Source organism: Aphis gossypii, chromosome 1 (assembly GCF_020184175.1).
Source record: "Aphis gossypii isolate Hap1 chromosome 1, ASM2018417v2, whole genome shotgun sequence".
NCBI lineage: Eukaryota > Metazoa > Arthropoda > Insecta > Hemiptera > Aphididae > Aphis > Aphis gossypii.
In genome coordinates, this window is record NC_065530.1 from 30,847,409 (window position 1) to 30,864,381 (window position 16,973).

At 26.7% G+C, this 16,973-nt stretch overlaps 1 protein-coding gene across 5 annotated transcripts; it reads right to left on the minus strand.

Moving 5' to 3' along the window:
• Window positions 1–1,068: 1,068 nt before the first annotated feature.
• On the minus strand, window positions 1,069–16,592 carry LOC114131540 (UNC93-like protein MFSD11). 5 transcript variants are annotated; one of them, XM_050197579.1, is made up of 11 exons: window positions 16,228–16,592; window positions 8,639–8,887; window positions 7,975–8,142; window positions 7,803–7,903; window positions 7,166–7,335; window positions 6,830–7,006; window positions 6,388–6,668; window positions 5,561–5,686; window positions 5,249–5,438; window positions 2,216–2,351; window positions 1,069–2,135 (listed from the first exon to the last, which is right to left on the minus strand). In XM_050197579.1, exons 4-11 carry the CDS (start codon window positions 7,872–7,874, stop codon window positions 2,004–2,006), a joined length of 1,284 nt encoding a protein of 427 aa, XP_050053536.1. In that variant the 5' UTR covers window positions 7,875–7,903; window positions 7,975–8,142; window positions 8,639–8,887; window positions 16,228–16,592; the 3' UTR covers window positions 1,069–2,003. The 5 variants fall into 5 exon arrangements, with proteins under 5 accessions (XP_050053536.1, XP_027852589.2, XP_027852590.2 ...); XM_027996788.2 differs by having other exon boundaries at window positions 7,788–7,903; window positions 16,228–16,588; XM_027996789.2 differs by lacking the exon at window positions 8,639–8,887 and having other exon boundaries at window positions 7,788–7,903; window positions 7,975–8,029; window positions 16,228–16,588.
• Window positions 16,593–16,973: the final 381 nt, after the last annotated feature.

Below are 16,973 nucleotides of genomic sequence, written 5' to 3' on the forward strand. Positions count from 1 at the left end.
AAATTTGATTCAAACAAAATTTGAAAAAATATATATTTTTATTTAGATTCTGTCTTTAGTTTGTAATGTACTTCATCAATCAAGCAATTATCTTTAGAAAAATTAAATTTGTAAAAATAGAGTAAATACCTTAAATTTGTAAAAAAAAATATAAATACTTTTAAAAACAACGAAATGTTCACTGTTATAAATTAAAAAGCTATTTGTTCTTTTATTTTATTATGATTTATTTATAACTTACTAAGTATAATTTCGACAATATCACGTTAGAATAATAGTAAGACATCTATATTAATATCCCTCCCACTCATAAACAACAAAATTCGTATTAAAATATATTAATAATTAGAAGGTTGATAAAGTACTTTCTGCTTCAATTTATGCTTTGTAAATATTATTTTCATTTATATAATATATAATACAACAAGTAGTTATGAGTGACAAAAAATACATAAAAGTGAATTTGTAAAAAAGAAAAGAAAATAATAAGAAATTACTTAAGGAATGCACAAAAAATATTCATGATGATAGCAAGTAATACAATTTATTACAATACATTAGAATGTAACTTGCATAATTAAATAGTAAAATATTGGGATGTTCAACAAAAAATTATAATAGTAAAATGTCATACAAACCATGAATACTAATCAACGGAATATTGATTAGGATTATTTATAAATTATTACAGCCCAATAATATTGTAATAATAAATTAAACTGTTACCTATTTAAACAAATGCTATTTTACTCTTTAGTTTTATAAGAAATGTTTTATAAGTACAGATAAATAGGTTTGTATTAAGAATATACATTTATTAATGTAATACTTCCCACATCTGTGTTAGATGAACACAGTGATTGATTCTCTGAATTTTCTTGAATGCGGGGCCCTCCAAAATTCTAGGATATAAGGCCTTTAAACTTAAAGGCCCAATCCGCCCCAGAAAGTAGCATATAAATTGTATGTAATTATACTAACTAAAAATAATGGAATTGAATTTTAATTATTTAATATTATTTAGGTTATTTAGCTTTTAAATATTTGTAAACAATAGTAGAAAATAAATAATAAATAATTTTGATTTTTATATTTTATTTTTCAAATTTTATTACACTCGTACTTTTAAAATTTCAATTTAAGATTGGTAATTATTTTTCATAGATGCATTGAAATCTTGAAAATTTGAATGTATTCTATGATTTTAAGTAAATATACCTACGGGCGTCACCGTTTTTCGCCAAAATTGACTTTTCCGTTTACCGCCAGTACAAAAATATATATTTCCTTTTGCCGCCACCACAAATTTCAGTTTCTATATTTTGGTAACCCCTTGGTAATGATTTTTAAAATAACAAAAATAATTAGATAACCAATTTTTAATTAAATATTGTGAAGTGATTGTTTTATCAATGACTATGAGCGAGTGTCCGATCGATGAAAGACTACAAAAGTTGCTGATTATTTTGTAGAAATATATATTTCTGAAGATTTATCTTTCAAAACTTTGGGCACTTGCATTTTCAGAAATTATAAATTATTGCAAAATAAGCAGCGTCGGTGAACAAAAAACACCGCGAAACCAAATTTTAAGACGACAAAAAAAAAGCAAAATTTAATTGACCAGTATAAAAGGGGAGAAATATGCCGATATACATTTGTTACGTTTGTTTTTTGTAAAATCATATATTTAATTAAAAATTGATTACCTAATTATTTTTGTTATTTTAAAAATCATTACCAAGGGGTTACCAAAATATAGAAACTGAAATTTGTGGTGGCGGTAAACGGAAAGTTCGATTTTGGCGGAAAAGTAGATCACCCATACCTACTATTGGACAGTCGTTATTATCATATGTACAGGTACTTCTAATTGATTTTAAAAATACAGGTAATACAATCAGTCAATAAGTATTTTATAATACTATCAATAACGCTAATACACTTAAACGTAAGTAACGTGTTGAAATTAGAAAATTATCATCATTCTTATTCTTATAATATTAAATTGAAATAAATTTGTCCACTACGAGAAACGATAAAGTACCAATGGTCATTACGATGATCAATATGATAAGTTGTGCATAGATTCCAAACTGATTACTGTAAAAGAAACTAATAGCTGCTGACATTGCCTGAAAAACAATCAGTTTATATTATAAAAAAATAATCAAAAAAGTATCAAGTAAAATTGTTCCATTTAAGGTTAAACTACCTGCATAAACATGAACAATGACGTGGCGGAAGAACTGTTATCCGAGTATTTTACTCCAATGATATTATATATTTGCGTGGTAAAACCACTGTCTCCTAAACCCAAGAGGAAACCGCAAAATACAGCCAAATATTGACTGCAAATAATAATATACTTAATAGTAATTAAGACAGAAAAATATAACAGAAATCCAATACAATGTAATTAAATATTTTTCAAAACGAAATACGTGTCTTATCAAAAACAAAAGAATCTATCAGGAATCCTCATCGCAATCATTTCAACAGAAACCACCCTAAACGGTTACCGTCTTTAAAAAACACACACATATACTTCTCCATAATCGGAAAAATATTCGCGAAAATGATCTTTAGTACGTCTCAGGACTAAAAAAAGCGGGCAAGTGGGTACCGCTCTGCTGTACATTAGGAGGTGGGGTGGACCTCGGACTAGGGTAGGTTACATTTGAATGCAATGATAGGTATCATTGTATACGAAAAACGATTCTGAACGGAGATGATTTGTCAGTCTAGGATATATTATATTTAAATATTGCCATGTATTCTAATTTGAAACAAATATTTTATTTTTCAATTAGGACGCATTTGCAAAAAGCATGGTTAATCAATTTTTCTAAAAACATTGCATGTAGTTATCATAATTCATAATACCTTATATTATCATAGATATGTTTGAGGATAAATCGTTATCGTCACGCGATTTCATAAAAATTTAAAACATTTTTCCTATAATGACGCTTCAAATTGTCTCTATAGCTTTTTGAATCAAAACTTATGGAAAACTTAGTGTTGAATTTTTTAACGTTAGATATAAATACAAACAATTTTATGAATTTTGAACTACAAAATAATTTGCAAATATTCATGATTTTGACGAATTTTTGTCAAAATTTGAACTTCAAATGCTAATAAAAAAAAATTGTGCCTATATATTCTTATAATTTTTTAATCACTATAAGAATAACATATGAAGAACTTCGTATAAGGTTTTCAAGTATTTTGATAGGGCCAAAAAAATTTTATCGACACATCAAAAAAAATTTTTCAGAAAAATTGAAAATTTCAGTTGTCTATAAATAGCTGAAATTTCTGAAATTTTCATACCTAGGAAGCAAAATCACATCGGATGGCAAAAACTGCCTTTAGTAAAAAACATAAGTTGCTCACATCCAAAAAGATACATCTCAAGATCAAGAAGAGACTTATAAAAACATATGTATGGAGTGTTGCAACATACGGATGTGAAACTTGGGTAATAAATGATACTGAAAAGACAAAACTAGAAGCCTTCGAGATGTGGTGTTGGAGACGTATGGAAAGGATAAGCTGGATAGAGCGGAAAACGAATGAAGAAGTACTCAGAACAGTGGGAGAAAAACGCACACTCATAGATGCGATTAGAGAAAGACGATGGAAAATGGTTGGGCATGCTTTGAGACACCCAGAAGAATTGCATAATATAATATTAGAAGGTATGATAGAAGGAAAGAAAACTGCAGGACGTCCCCGAAACTCCTATATAGGACAAATTAAATGTGATGCAAAAGTTAAAACCTTTAAGGAACTTAAAGAAAAGGCGAGTAATCGGTTAGAATGGAGAATTGGAGTTGTAACCAACCTTCGGTTGAAAAAAAAAAAAAAAAAAAAATAAATAAATAAATAAATAAATAGCTCAAAAAAACTCAAAATATTTTGAAAATTAAATCATGTAAAGAAAACGCCAATCTAAATAACTGGTAAAATTTTCAAGTATCTACGGCTTATACTTTTTGAATAATAATAAATATTTAAAATCGTTTGAGGCTAAACCGTTATTTAACGCGGTTTTGTAAAACTTTAAAATTCAAACACTCATAAAAATTTTTTGTCTGAATCCGGTAGAGTTTTTTTTACAGATATTTGAAAAAAAAATTATGGAGAACCATGTACCAAATTTTCAAAACTTAGTTATAAAAGAAAAAAATTTTACGATTTTCCAACCACAAAATTATTTGCAAATTTTCGCAATTTTGACATATTTCGTATAAATTAGAACTTTAAGCACTTATAAAAAAAAACTGTGACTAACGATTTCGGATTTTTTTTTATCACTTTAAAAACAACTTATAAGAAACCTTATATTAAATTTTCAAGATTTTCTGATCAGCCAAAAATTTTTTATCGTTATTTAAAAAAAAAATATTTAGAAAAATTGAAAATTTCAATTGTCTATAAATAGTTCAAAAAAAGTCAAAATTCTTTGAAAATTTAACTGTGTATGGAGAACGCTAATATAAACATTTTGAGAAAAATTTCAAGTATTTACATCGATTAGTTTTTGAGTTATAGCAAAATAAAAAATTCGATTTTGACGAAAACTGGTTTTGCGTTAAAATTCCCGTTTTTCCGTCATTTTTTTTTTGTTTTTCTCAATTTTTTTGAAAACTGTTGGAAAATATTTACTTTTTACCTCTATAATGTACCAAGGATATTCACTTTTACATCGGAAACCACCCCCATAGTTTGAAATTGGAGCATTATTTCGACTAGTTATGCTGTACACAGACACACACAAAAAAAAAAACATACATCATTGTAAAATCAATACATTCATCACTCCGTTCAGAATCTAAAATAAATAAGACACGATAGTACATATTTTCTACACATAGAATATGGTATCTTTAATTTTAAAAGAATAAATATTAAATATTTTCAAAAATATTTGTAGTTTGAAACAAAGAATGTTGTACGTTAAATGAATCACCTGGTATATAAATATATATATGTGTGTGTGTGTATGTATATAGCTATTATAAAACCGTCATATAAAATATTATTTTTTATAAATAAGCAATTACTGTAGTAGTAGTAGTATACTAATGTGGTCCAGCTACCAACATTGTTTTTTCGATTGTTTAATAATTATATAATTAATAATATAGATAACACTGTAATATATGGAAATAATAGTACTATAAAAGCTAACCAAAAACTTTTAGATGATGAATTTTAAAAAAAATAAATTGCATACTTAGGTTTGATAAACGATTTGGTGTAAGAATCGCCAAACGGAGAATCATTTGGTAGATTTACAAAGATCAAGCCGTAAGCTACGATGTTGATTAAAAAACTGATAATTATCACGGTCGAACGACTTAGACCACTGAACTTTGAATCGGATCTCGGAGACTTTTTACCTAAAATGCTGCATAACAAACCACCTATAATCATCGCAAATGCATCACAATCAGATATAATTCATACCTTATTGTCCATAATATATATTATGTATAATACATTTAATAGTAATTACTAATAAGTAATAATTAACGTGCATCCAAACCTGTGACTTCACCGACTCCGACCAGTATTCCTGTGTAACCTAACAGTTGATTGGTATTAGTGCTCATAGACTTCGTGAACGCTATACACGAACTGTATACACCACTATAGAACGATACGTGCAAACCTTTGAGAAGGTAAAGTTTATAATAATTAAAAAAAAACATAAAAATATATTTTTTAGTAGTAGGAGTATAGGTATTGGAACTGTATTACAACAAAATAGAGAGTAATTTTCTAGGTTGAGATGATTAAAATAATACAAAAATAGTTTCTGGTCGTAGTCCATAATAATGGGCTTCGTTGGTTTTTATAATTAATATTTTTATTATTTATTCAGAAATTACATAAAAACTTTGTTTCGTTACGAATACGAGTATCTTTAAACTGAATTATACCTAGGTATCTAAAATAGAATTATTTTAAGATGAACATTGATTGCAAGTCAAGTATGTATAGTAGTGTAGGCACTTATGTATGTAAATTAAAAACTGAGATCAAGTGTCTAGTGCTAATTGCATGAATACCTCCTAATTAAGTACTTTTTATTTACCAATATTATATTTAAATTATAATAACTTATAACTTTTTAATTTTATATTATTTATTTTTAAGTTCATAAAACAAAATAAATATAAACCTTAATTTTATTTTTCGTATTGATTTTGTTTTTGGCTTTTTTACACTTGGTTTTTATATACATCATAGTATCTCAGTTACTTAACTTCTTTTTGTAGAAACCAACTATCAATTAATGCCATAACATTATCAGTGAACCGCTTATGGTGTATACCTAATTATTTCACGGACATTGTACGTTTCACCTACCGGTAAACAAGAACAATGTACTCAGCAAAAGCATGTCTTTGGTCATCAAAAGCCTCATTGAATCTTTGAGTTCTTTTTTGGGGATCATACTGTTTGGTTTTTGAAAATTTACTTCGTTTTCCTTGTCTTCGGCGTCCACGGACGGACGCAAGATCATCAGTATCAGCGTGCCAAAACCACACACAACTGCCAACACAGTGAACACTAACATTCTAGTGGATTCGTTCAACTCAGTCTTGTCACGGAGCACCAATATCACAAAAACATTTCCGATACATATGCTGCAAATATAAACGGGATGAGAAAAGTATATTATTTTATATCATATTATAAAATGTTTGTTGATGTCATCTAAAATTTAACAAACTCCGTTTCTCCCAGTCCTATCGTTCAAACTTAAATTTATAAATTAATAGATACCACTAACACAACATAAAAATACCTTATTTTCGACATGGCCCAAAATATTCCTGAATTTCTAGATATGGTCGACAAGTCCGAGTTCATGGTTAGGTAAGTGCCCTGCCCTGTCCAAATAATTGATGCGCCGAAACCTAGCAACACAGACATGGTATACAGCAGAATGTTGGACGGCCAGAGGAACGGCGTCAAAAATGCTCTGTAAACATTATTAAGCATAAGATGGAATACGCGTATGGTGTAATATCATAAAATAAATAGAATACGAGATATTATATAGACATATAGACAATCTTAACTATTCAAATACTTAAAATTATAGCGTATAAATAATATAAATGTTTCAGTATGAACGTACACGTAACATATCGATCCCAAGTAAATAGATTTTCGACTACCAATCATGCCAATTATTGTCGGTGCCAACCAGTTGCATAGAGCAAACACGCCATATATGATGCATAGACTAGTATACCCGTCGCCGGTAAATGAGGGATCTTCTTTTTCGATACTTTTCAATACTGTTTTCTGAAATCAATATAATAGATTATGTATAATATATAGTACCATTTCAAGAATATCCTAAGTTCGTGGAAGTATAACATAATAAGTGTTATATGATATGTATATTATGTAGATGATATTATATTATTAATTTATCGACTTTAAAGTCTTAATTCAATTTCATTATAATAATACATCGTATATTTCTATACAAAAACATTATTAAAACTAAATGTTTAGTAAGTTTTAGTAATGACGCATGAACTGCGTCTAAGGTTGTTTGTGCAAATTTCTCAAATATTTTCTAAAGCCCGTCTAGAAATTTACTTATCATAGGTATTTTTAAATAACTTATATGATGGCTAATTATTATTAAAGCGTGGTTATAGTAGCTAATATACGAGTATACCTATTTTTTTCATAGCTGTATTACTAAAATATAATAGTGTACAATAAAATTGTTATAGTATTATTACCTCGATATTGCTTACGGTCAAAAAAGATGTAAACACAAACATAAATCCTAAACCTAATATGCTTATATTCATCAGCCTTCTGTCCATTGTAGAAACGCTGTTTTAATGATGAATATCTAAATAAAGAAGAAAAAATGTTTAATGTATATTTATATCATATATAACATATAAAACAAAAACTACGTACCTATACCTAAATCAACTTTGCTGGTTTCGAGTATACCTCGTTATTGAGTAGGTATCTGGTATATAGATAATTATAATATTAGTATGTTCAATTTGAATTGAGTGATGAAAAATTACACAATGTGAAAAACGATTCTGAGTGGAGACAATCCAATGTCAACTTAAATTTCTATGGATATATTAAAATTAATTTATAAAATTATTAATTACAAATCATTTATTTTTTTATTATTAAAATACAACAATTTACCTATATTGTATATTATATACAAATTATTAAAATTTTATATAATAAATTATTGTTATTAACTTATTAATTACAATCTACTAATCTCGTACTTTATGATAATTTAGGCCAAGACCATTAGTTCCCAAAATATATCCAAGTTGGGTGGCCATAGGACCTTTATCATTTAAAAACCTGCACAGTACTTTTTTTAAATAAAATAAATGTTTGTACCTTAATAAATGTATTTTGAATATTATGTGATTTAAAATGTAAAAAAAATTCTATAGGTAGCATCATCACTATTTAATAATTTTTAATTTCTGTGTTTAAAGGGTTCCAGTTCCTATTTAAACCACGTGACTACCAAGACCAAGTTTCATACTACGCCAATGGTATGAAATTTCTCTAAAAAGTTTATAAACTGAATTTAACAAACCTGTGTATTTTATTATAGACCTTCGCCGAGTTAACCGTCTTATCCTCGGAATAGCAAATGGCCAACTGCAGTTTTAATTTTTGTTTAATAGAATGCTCTAATAATTATCAACCCATCGATAATTATTAACGATTGAGTGTTGTGTGATACATAATTATCTTTGATTTCGCGGTATCGTACTTATGTGCGTTTATAGTGATTTTAGCTCGTAACATTTTGAAGCAAATGTACGTATACCGTAAAAAAACTCTATAATTAATAATGCGTACATAGTGTTACAGATTTTTTACAGAATTTGTATTATACGTCTTATAATTATTAAAATATAACATCATATATTATCTTTTATAAACTATGAAAGCTATGAGCATAGTCAGAATTGAACCATCAATCTTGTTTTGAAATTGTAGCCATTTTAAGATTGTCATTTTTTATGGTATTATATATTCTTAATAGTTAATTTTGAGATAACTATTATGTCCTTAAATTATATTATGATGCAAAGGATAACGAGTAATGGGTTTTGTTTTTAATCCAGTGCTCTATCCGTGGTAATTATTCATAGATAATCATAATAACAAATTCAAAAATAAAACAATATTATAAAAATGATTTCATTTATATTTTACATAAATTCTCATTTTCAACATAGTTAAATTGGTAAGCATCATCGTTAAAATAATAATTCAAAACAAATTTCACCTAATAAGTCTTAAAAATATGGTTAGTATTATGTATATTATATTCTATTTAACATGGATATTACAATAATAAAAACAATAATTTACGATCGGGTTATTTTTCAGAAATACATACAACATGGTATAGTATTTGTTATAATATATTATATAAAACGATATTGTATCTCGTCAGGATAGAAAACAAATCAATAAATTCAACTTTTCATCATCAAACTTCTATTAGGTATAATAAGATAACATTAATTAGTCTTCCAAAAGTAAAACATCGAATAGGCCTGAATATGCCTTTATGGGCTTACTAGCCAAGTATATACTAGGGAATTAATCTGAGTCTGATATGAGCTAAAATGCCATGAATGAAATTTAAATGTTAATATGTTTTATCATTTGGCATGATTTTATGAAGCAATTATTTGGAAATAGGTTTTGTGTACACATATTATTGTTCTTGAACTTTGAACTACGTCTGTAGTGACACTTAATCAACGCGCTGAAACAACCCGACTCCCAAGTATTGTCACTCAGAATTTTATATACAGAGTGAATGTTTTATCAAACGTCGTCACTCATTATTTCAAAATCTATTCAATTTTTTGAAAATATATTTATTTTTTATGATTTTTAGTAAAAATACGTTTTTGTTTTTTGTTTCGAAATGTTAAAATATAAGGTGTGTTATTCTATAACCTATCATAAAATTATAAAAATCTTTATTATTAAAGCAGTACAGTATAGTGTATAATATTTATTATTACAATATGCATATTTTATTAGATAGGTAGCTTAAATATAACTTATTAATATTTAGAAAGTCTTTAAATTTAGTATACATTTATTATAAAATTAAGGATGGCAATATTAATCTTTATATAATCACTTTTGAAACATAATTTATTCATAGGTAAATGATTCAAAATGCAGCTTCATAACGTAACACATTAACACGTGTCAACAAGATGCGAAATATGATCATAAAAAGTACCTAATTTCTAAGGAAATTTAAATAATAATTTATTTATTTTAAATACTGAATAATGCTTTAAATGTACACATTTACTTAACATGGTTAAGTATATATTTTTATTCATTATTTTTATTACAGTGCAGTGGCGCGTACTATTATAGTGGAACATATCATTATCAATACGATTAAAATTCTAAAAAGAAAACAAATATTTTTTAAATATATTCGTTGATTTCTAAGAAATCTCAAATAGTAATTATTTTTTAACTATTTTTCCATTTTTTAAGTATATAGCGTTACATGGCAGTCTTCTTAAGTATTGTATTTTAATTTACCTTTAAAGAGAAATTTAAAATAACGCCTGCTGAGGTAGATACTATATTTTGTCACGTAGGTACCGAGTAGTAGTGCTATAATTTTTGTTAAAGCATTTTATCTTTATTCATTAGAGTTTTCGCACAATACGTCAATACCAGCAGTAGTTAAAAACTCCGTTTATGTTATTTACCAAAACATGTTTGTGCGCATGCGTTCCGAATATCATTTATCGGGTAAGGTAAATTAATTTATCGTATTTAATGATCGGTTAAAAAAGACATGGGTTATCGAAAGTATATAAATACCTTTGGTCAATAAGTGACCACATCTTATTAAATTTTTTTTTTATATTTATTTAAACATATGATATCGACGTATAGATACGAAACTTACGGTATGTAAAAACTAAAGTTTATTTCTTGTTTCACAGAACTTTATTTTTACGGTAAGGTTAAGTGTGTGTTTGCAAAAACTCTGTCGCGGCAGTCGTATGTTATCAAACCGCCGTAAAAATCAGTTTAATCACGAGATATGTGACCACGGACAGCGTAGGTACCACAAAATACTTGACGCTTCACCATGTAAATAAGTTGTCTTCGTTTTATTATAATATTATAATATTAATTCAATTACTTAATAAATTTAAATGTTTGCATATAATCCATATAATAAATAAAACGTATACAGTTACATTACTATTTACTGACAATTAAACCTTCTTAGGGTACCACGTTCGATAAGGATACACTACTATTATGTAGCTCCCTGTGTGTGTTTGCCATACACTTGAGCTATATTTTATATTATGTATAATCGTGTGAGATGAGTATTGATTTTGATTTATAATTTTAAAAAAAAATGGACACTTATAGGTTGCGAGTGATTTTTGTTCACTATAATACGGGTTGGTCGAAACTTTGCCTCTTTATCATTGAAACCGAAATGACGCTACAACTGTTATGGCAATTAATATTTTTATATGAAATAAAATATGATCATTTTTAATTTATAATTTATGCGATTTGTTGTTTGGAAAATATTAATTCAACCAATCGTATTATTTTTATAGTACAATAAATTACTGATAGTAGGTAGTATTAATGTAGGTAGGTATAATAGAATACTCTAAGAATAGTATGGTAGAAATACGATTAAGAACGCTAGTCATTATGATCGATATCATTTTAACTATTGCGATTGAGAACGCTTAGTTTGTAAAATTTCATGCAACGTTGCCAAATATACAGCAGTCTGAAAATCCAAATGTATTTGGTTATCAAAAATATAATATAATACAATATTATAGCATCGGTTCTTACACTTTTATTTCGGCGGAGCCCTTTTTTTGTACCAAATTCAGTCACGGCGCTGTGCATACCTACCACAAAAAACGGAACAAAAACAAAAATTATATACATTTTAAATTGTATTTTATTATGAGCAGTAGACCGCGGTTTCCGCTTAGAGAGAGCTTGAGGGATCCTCCTATAGTGCATGGTTTGGGAGCCACTGATATTACATATAGCAATCCAAACTTTAAGTTTAACGATTACTTGTTGTTATGTTTGAAATAATACATTGCTGAGTTCATCAATAATGATCATCTATATAAATTACGATATCGAATTGTTTGGAATGAAAATAATTGGACCATATATAGGTACTCATTACTCGCAGACTCTCATCAGTACGATAAGGTACGCGGTTTCTCGTGTTATGCCCATGAATCATTTTACGTTTATATATTTTAATAAAATGAAAAATAACCAAGACGGCAAGACTTACATCCAACCTCCGCGAACGTGGGTGAGAATTTTATTTGATTTAAAATCCTACAAATACAGAATTATTATACGGATGAGAGAAGTGTCTTGAGAAGTGGACATATATGAAACACACAAGTCATATATCTACACGGAACTTATATAATAATATGTGCCAACGTACGTTGCATAGAATTTCGTTCTCAACAGTTCTAATTAGTATTAGTTTATTTGGGTCGGCGGTCATATTTCATATTTAATTTCGAGCGTTCTATATGATGCCCACCTCCTCAAAAAAAAAAAAAAAAAAAGGTAACACGTTTTCAATCGTATTGTGACAGGAAATGTATGGCTAATAGAATTCACCGATCAGAATCGTTTTTCATATTCACTGATTTTTGCATTACAACAGATCTTTTAGTCAAACGACGAGGTGTATAGGTGTTATTAACACCTATTATAGTCACATACTAAATAGTACAGAGCGACTTTCCTGATTTTCAATTTTGTTTAACAATAACTTAACAGACAAATCTAAAAATAGATATACTCGGCAACAATACAACGGCATAAATGCATAATTGATTATACAATTATGTTTTTTTTTAAATCATATTAAAAAAAGGTTACCATTAACGAAGTTTTTCTATATTTTTCTGTATTATATATTTATAGATTATCGCTGAGTATTATATTATTTCATTATATAATAATAATAATATTAATAACTAGTAATACGTGTTTACGAGTATGCAGAATAAATATTATATAATAATAATAATAAAAAAAAAATTATTGCATGTATATTGCAACACAATACATAAAGCATCGGTTAATTTTATTTATGGACCGTTATCAATCAAGTTCTATTGCACGTGATAATGATACCCATACCCATAATACCTATTCTATTATCAAATCTAAAATTAATGCCCAAAGGTCGCAATGATTACAATCATGAATCATAAATATCAACTAAGTTCTAAAAAGTTTAAAAACATATTAGGTACCTATATATTTATAAAAAATATGTACTAACAACTAACAAGGACAATTTACAATTCGTAAGAACAACACATAACTTTTTTGTGGGTGGCTTTCGGTTAAGTTATGTTGACTTGCAGCTGTGTCTACAAAACAAATGCAATAGGTAGCATGTAGAATAAAAACACTTCAATTTTTAGTTTTTACTATACCTACATTATAATCACTCTATCATAAAATGAAAATTCAAAAAATACCATTTTTTGGCTTTAAAATGAAGCTAATTTTTGTATATAAAAATGCAGGGCTTGAAACCTGTAACCGACTTTTACCAGTAACCAGTTACCATAACTAATTTTTGGACTGGTAACCGCTTCCCGGTTTTTTTGTCTCAATTTTGAGAAGCGGTTACTAATTACCGATAATTACGTATTTCAGTAAAGGGGAAAACCTATAACGTTAACCATTTATTTTTGGAACCTGTTAATTAATCAAAGCCGTTAATCTCAGAAAGTCAAAACCAATTAATAACGTTACAATAATTAATAATAATTATTTTAAATTTTTAGAACCACAATGTAAGTTTAAAAATGTAAGAACACCAAAACATCAAAACAAAAATAACCATTGAGTTAACAAGCGGAATATTATCGGTGCACAAACAATGCTGGTAGAATATATCACTAAATGTAGAAAATTTGTTGAATATTTATCAATTTATTAATTTTTTTAAATTGTTCCTCTATTAAATAATTTTTTTACAAAATGTTTAATGTTATTTATTTTTCATTATTTTCCTGTGATAAAGCACTATATTAAAAAAAATAAAAAAAAAATAATAAAAACCTGTTCCGAAGCGGTTACCGATAATCTTAAAGAATTAAAACCGCTTCCAGACTGGTATCCGGTAACCACATTTTTAGAGATTATTTTGGTAACCGGTAATCAGTTAACACTAATTCTAAAAAGCCCAAAAACCGGTAACCGATTCCGAAAAAATGTGTTATAATCACAAAATATAGGTATCTCTAATTATAACGGAATTGACCATTAGTGTCCGAAACAGAATATCAAATACAATAAATCCAATAATTTTTAAATTCTATACTAAAATAAATTTTTTTCGATAATTATGTATTCAAAACGGCTGCAGAATTGTTCATTGTACAGAATTATATAAATACAATATGTAAGTCGAAATAATGTACATATTAGTTTCTATGTGTATAAAATAATGATGAAATAATAGTAATAAGACCTATATGGGGAAATATTGCCAACATTGCATTTAAAACAATTAAGACCACACAGAATTGTGTGTATATTAAGTACAAAAACTGAATTTTCAAAATAGTGTACGAAAATATTGTAAAACTTTATACATTTGAAAATCTCAATCATTCATGGTTATTTGTTTTTGAGTTACATGCAAAAAAAAAACAAAATTTTATTTATCATTAATTTTTTTTCCCAACTATTAAGAAAGTACAAGTAATTTTAAATTCGGAGCAGAACGATTAATGGATTGATTTTACAATGTGTGTGTGTGTGTGTGTGTGTATTATATATAATAAATAGCCAATAAAATACTTAAACTTTCAATTAGAAGATGGTTATGGATAGAAAATTGGATTAAGTTTTGTACCTTAAAGAAGTAAAAATTAAAAACTCCCAATACCGTTTTCTTAAAACTGAAAAAAAACAAAAAAGGAAAAATTGGAATTTTCATGCAAATATGATATTTTTATTGAAATTATTGTTTTGTAGCAATGGTTATTAACATTTAGACAATCTTCACTCGGAATAGTTTTTCATCGTATATATATAATATGTATCATATATATAAATTCTAATTTAACAACATCCATTATAGTGATTTACTCAAATAACGAGTTCCACTTAATGTCTAATATACAGCAGAGCAGTTATAGGTACCCACTTTTTTTACCAAAAATTATCCTTAAAGTTTAAAGTCAAAGTATTTTTCATACTCCAAAAGGTAATAAAGATATAAAAATTAAAACTAAAGAAATATACATTGTAGTAAAATAAAAACATTTACTACTCCGTTCAGAATTTAAAACACTAAATAGAAAAATTATTATTCAGTAAAATAGAAATTAAATCACTCTTAAAATTTAACTAATTTTTTATAAATGATCATAACTATAAAATCGATAAAAAAACTTTTAACTTGAAAATACTATGCTTAGTCACTTGGAGTTTCTTGGAGTCTTTTTCTTTTGGCCTATTATGTGTTGATAATAAGTAATCAATTAGCTGTCTATTTTTTGAGCAGTTTAAAAGTTAACAAAAACTAAAAAAATAATATTTGTCTTAAGTAAAAACTGTTCTTAACACTACTCAACAATGTTCAAATTTCTTTACAAAAAAACAAAGAACACTCGTTATACCCAAAAGCAATTTTGATCAAATTTTGATTTTTTTATAAACAGTTGAATTTCAAATGTTGACAAAATAACGAAAATTTGCAATTTTTTTTGTAATTAAAGATTTATAAAATGTTCAATTTGTATAAATAGGGTTTGACAATAAAATACTAAGTTCTTCGTAAATAATTCTAATGGAATCAAAGAACCTAAAAAAAAAAAAAAATGTTATTATAATTTTTTTTTATGAATTATGATTATAGCAATGTTATCACTCGAAGTGGTTCGAATTCCATTAATTTATAAAAATAAATAAATAGGTATAAAACTATAAAATGTAAAAATTAATTAGGATCTATACTTAATAAATAAAATGAATCTAACAATAAATCATTATTTTGTACTTTCTACACAGAAAACAGATGTGTAAAATTGACTTAAAATATTACCAAGTATTATAATAACTCACGTAATAATTGATACAAAAACCTTATTTTATTCACTCAGCGGTGTGAATAGGACCTATGACTAATGTTGAACACAATTAATAATAATAAAAAAATCATTGAAAAGAGTAAAACAATAAAAATTCACAAACGTTTTTGATTTTTAACACACTTCAAAATATGTTGTATACATGCCACATGGGCTTATATAATATACAATATACTTCAACAGTTACATGCAATTGAATAAAGACCTATACACTTTTTAAATTCTAATCTACCATGTGAATTTAATAATCAAACATTACTCAGATAAGTAATTGGGAACTGTATCAGAGGTTACAACAGTTGAATTTGTACAAAATTAATTACCTAATTGCCTACTATTATAAATATAACTTTTTAATTATAACTCATAATTTAATGTTAACATTAAAAATTTTAATCTAAAAGTTTACTTAACAGGTTTTAATCAAATTTGGAATGGATATAATAAAATATAGAAGATAAAAAATAGGATATAAAGTTTGACCAAAATAAATTAATCATTATATTCACTTAAAACTTATGACATTTTAAAAGTGAAATATTTTATATTATCTGTTAGAAATATGTTTGCAATTTTATTTTAATTACCTATCATCTATTATTAAACTGTGATTAATAAATTACTATTGATGGATGTTTTAAACTACTCACAGATCCAAGTGATATAAAAAGAAAAATGTTGTATTCCAAAGACCAAAAACACATTGTTCCAGCTTCCTGT

What these genes read in the sequence shown, in the direction of transcription:
- LOC114131540 (XM_027996791.2), bottom strand. Translation starts at nt 7,874, where the DNA reads ATGGACAGAAGGCTGATGAATATAAGCATATTAGGTTTAGGATTTATG. An exon ending in TTGGGATCGATATGTTACGT is followed by an intron (nt 7,007 to 7,165) that starts GTACGTTCATAC and finishes TAATGTTTACAG; the next exon opens with AGCATTTTTGACGCCGTTCC. An exon ending in TGGGCCATGTCGAAAATAAG is followed by an intron (nt 6,669 to 6,829) that starts GTATTTTTATGT and finishes TTATATTTGCAG; the next exon opens with CATATGTATCGGAAATGTTT.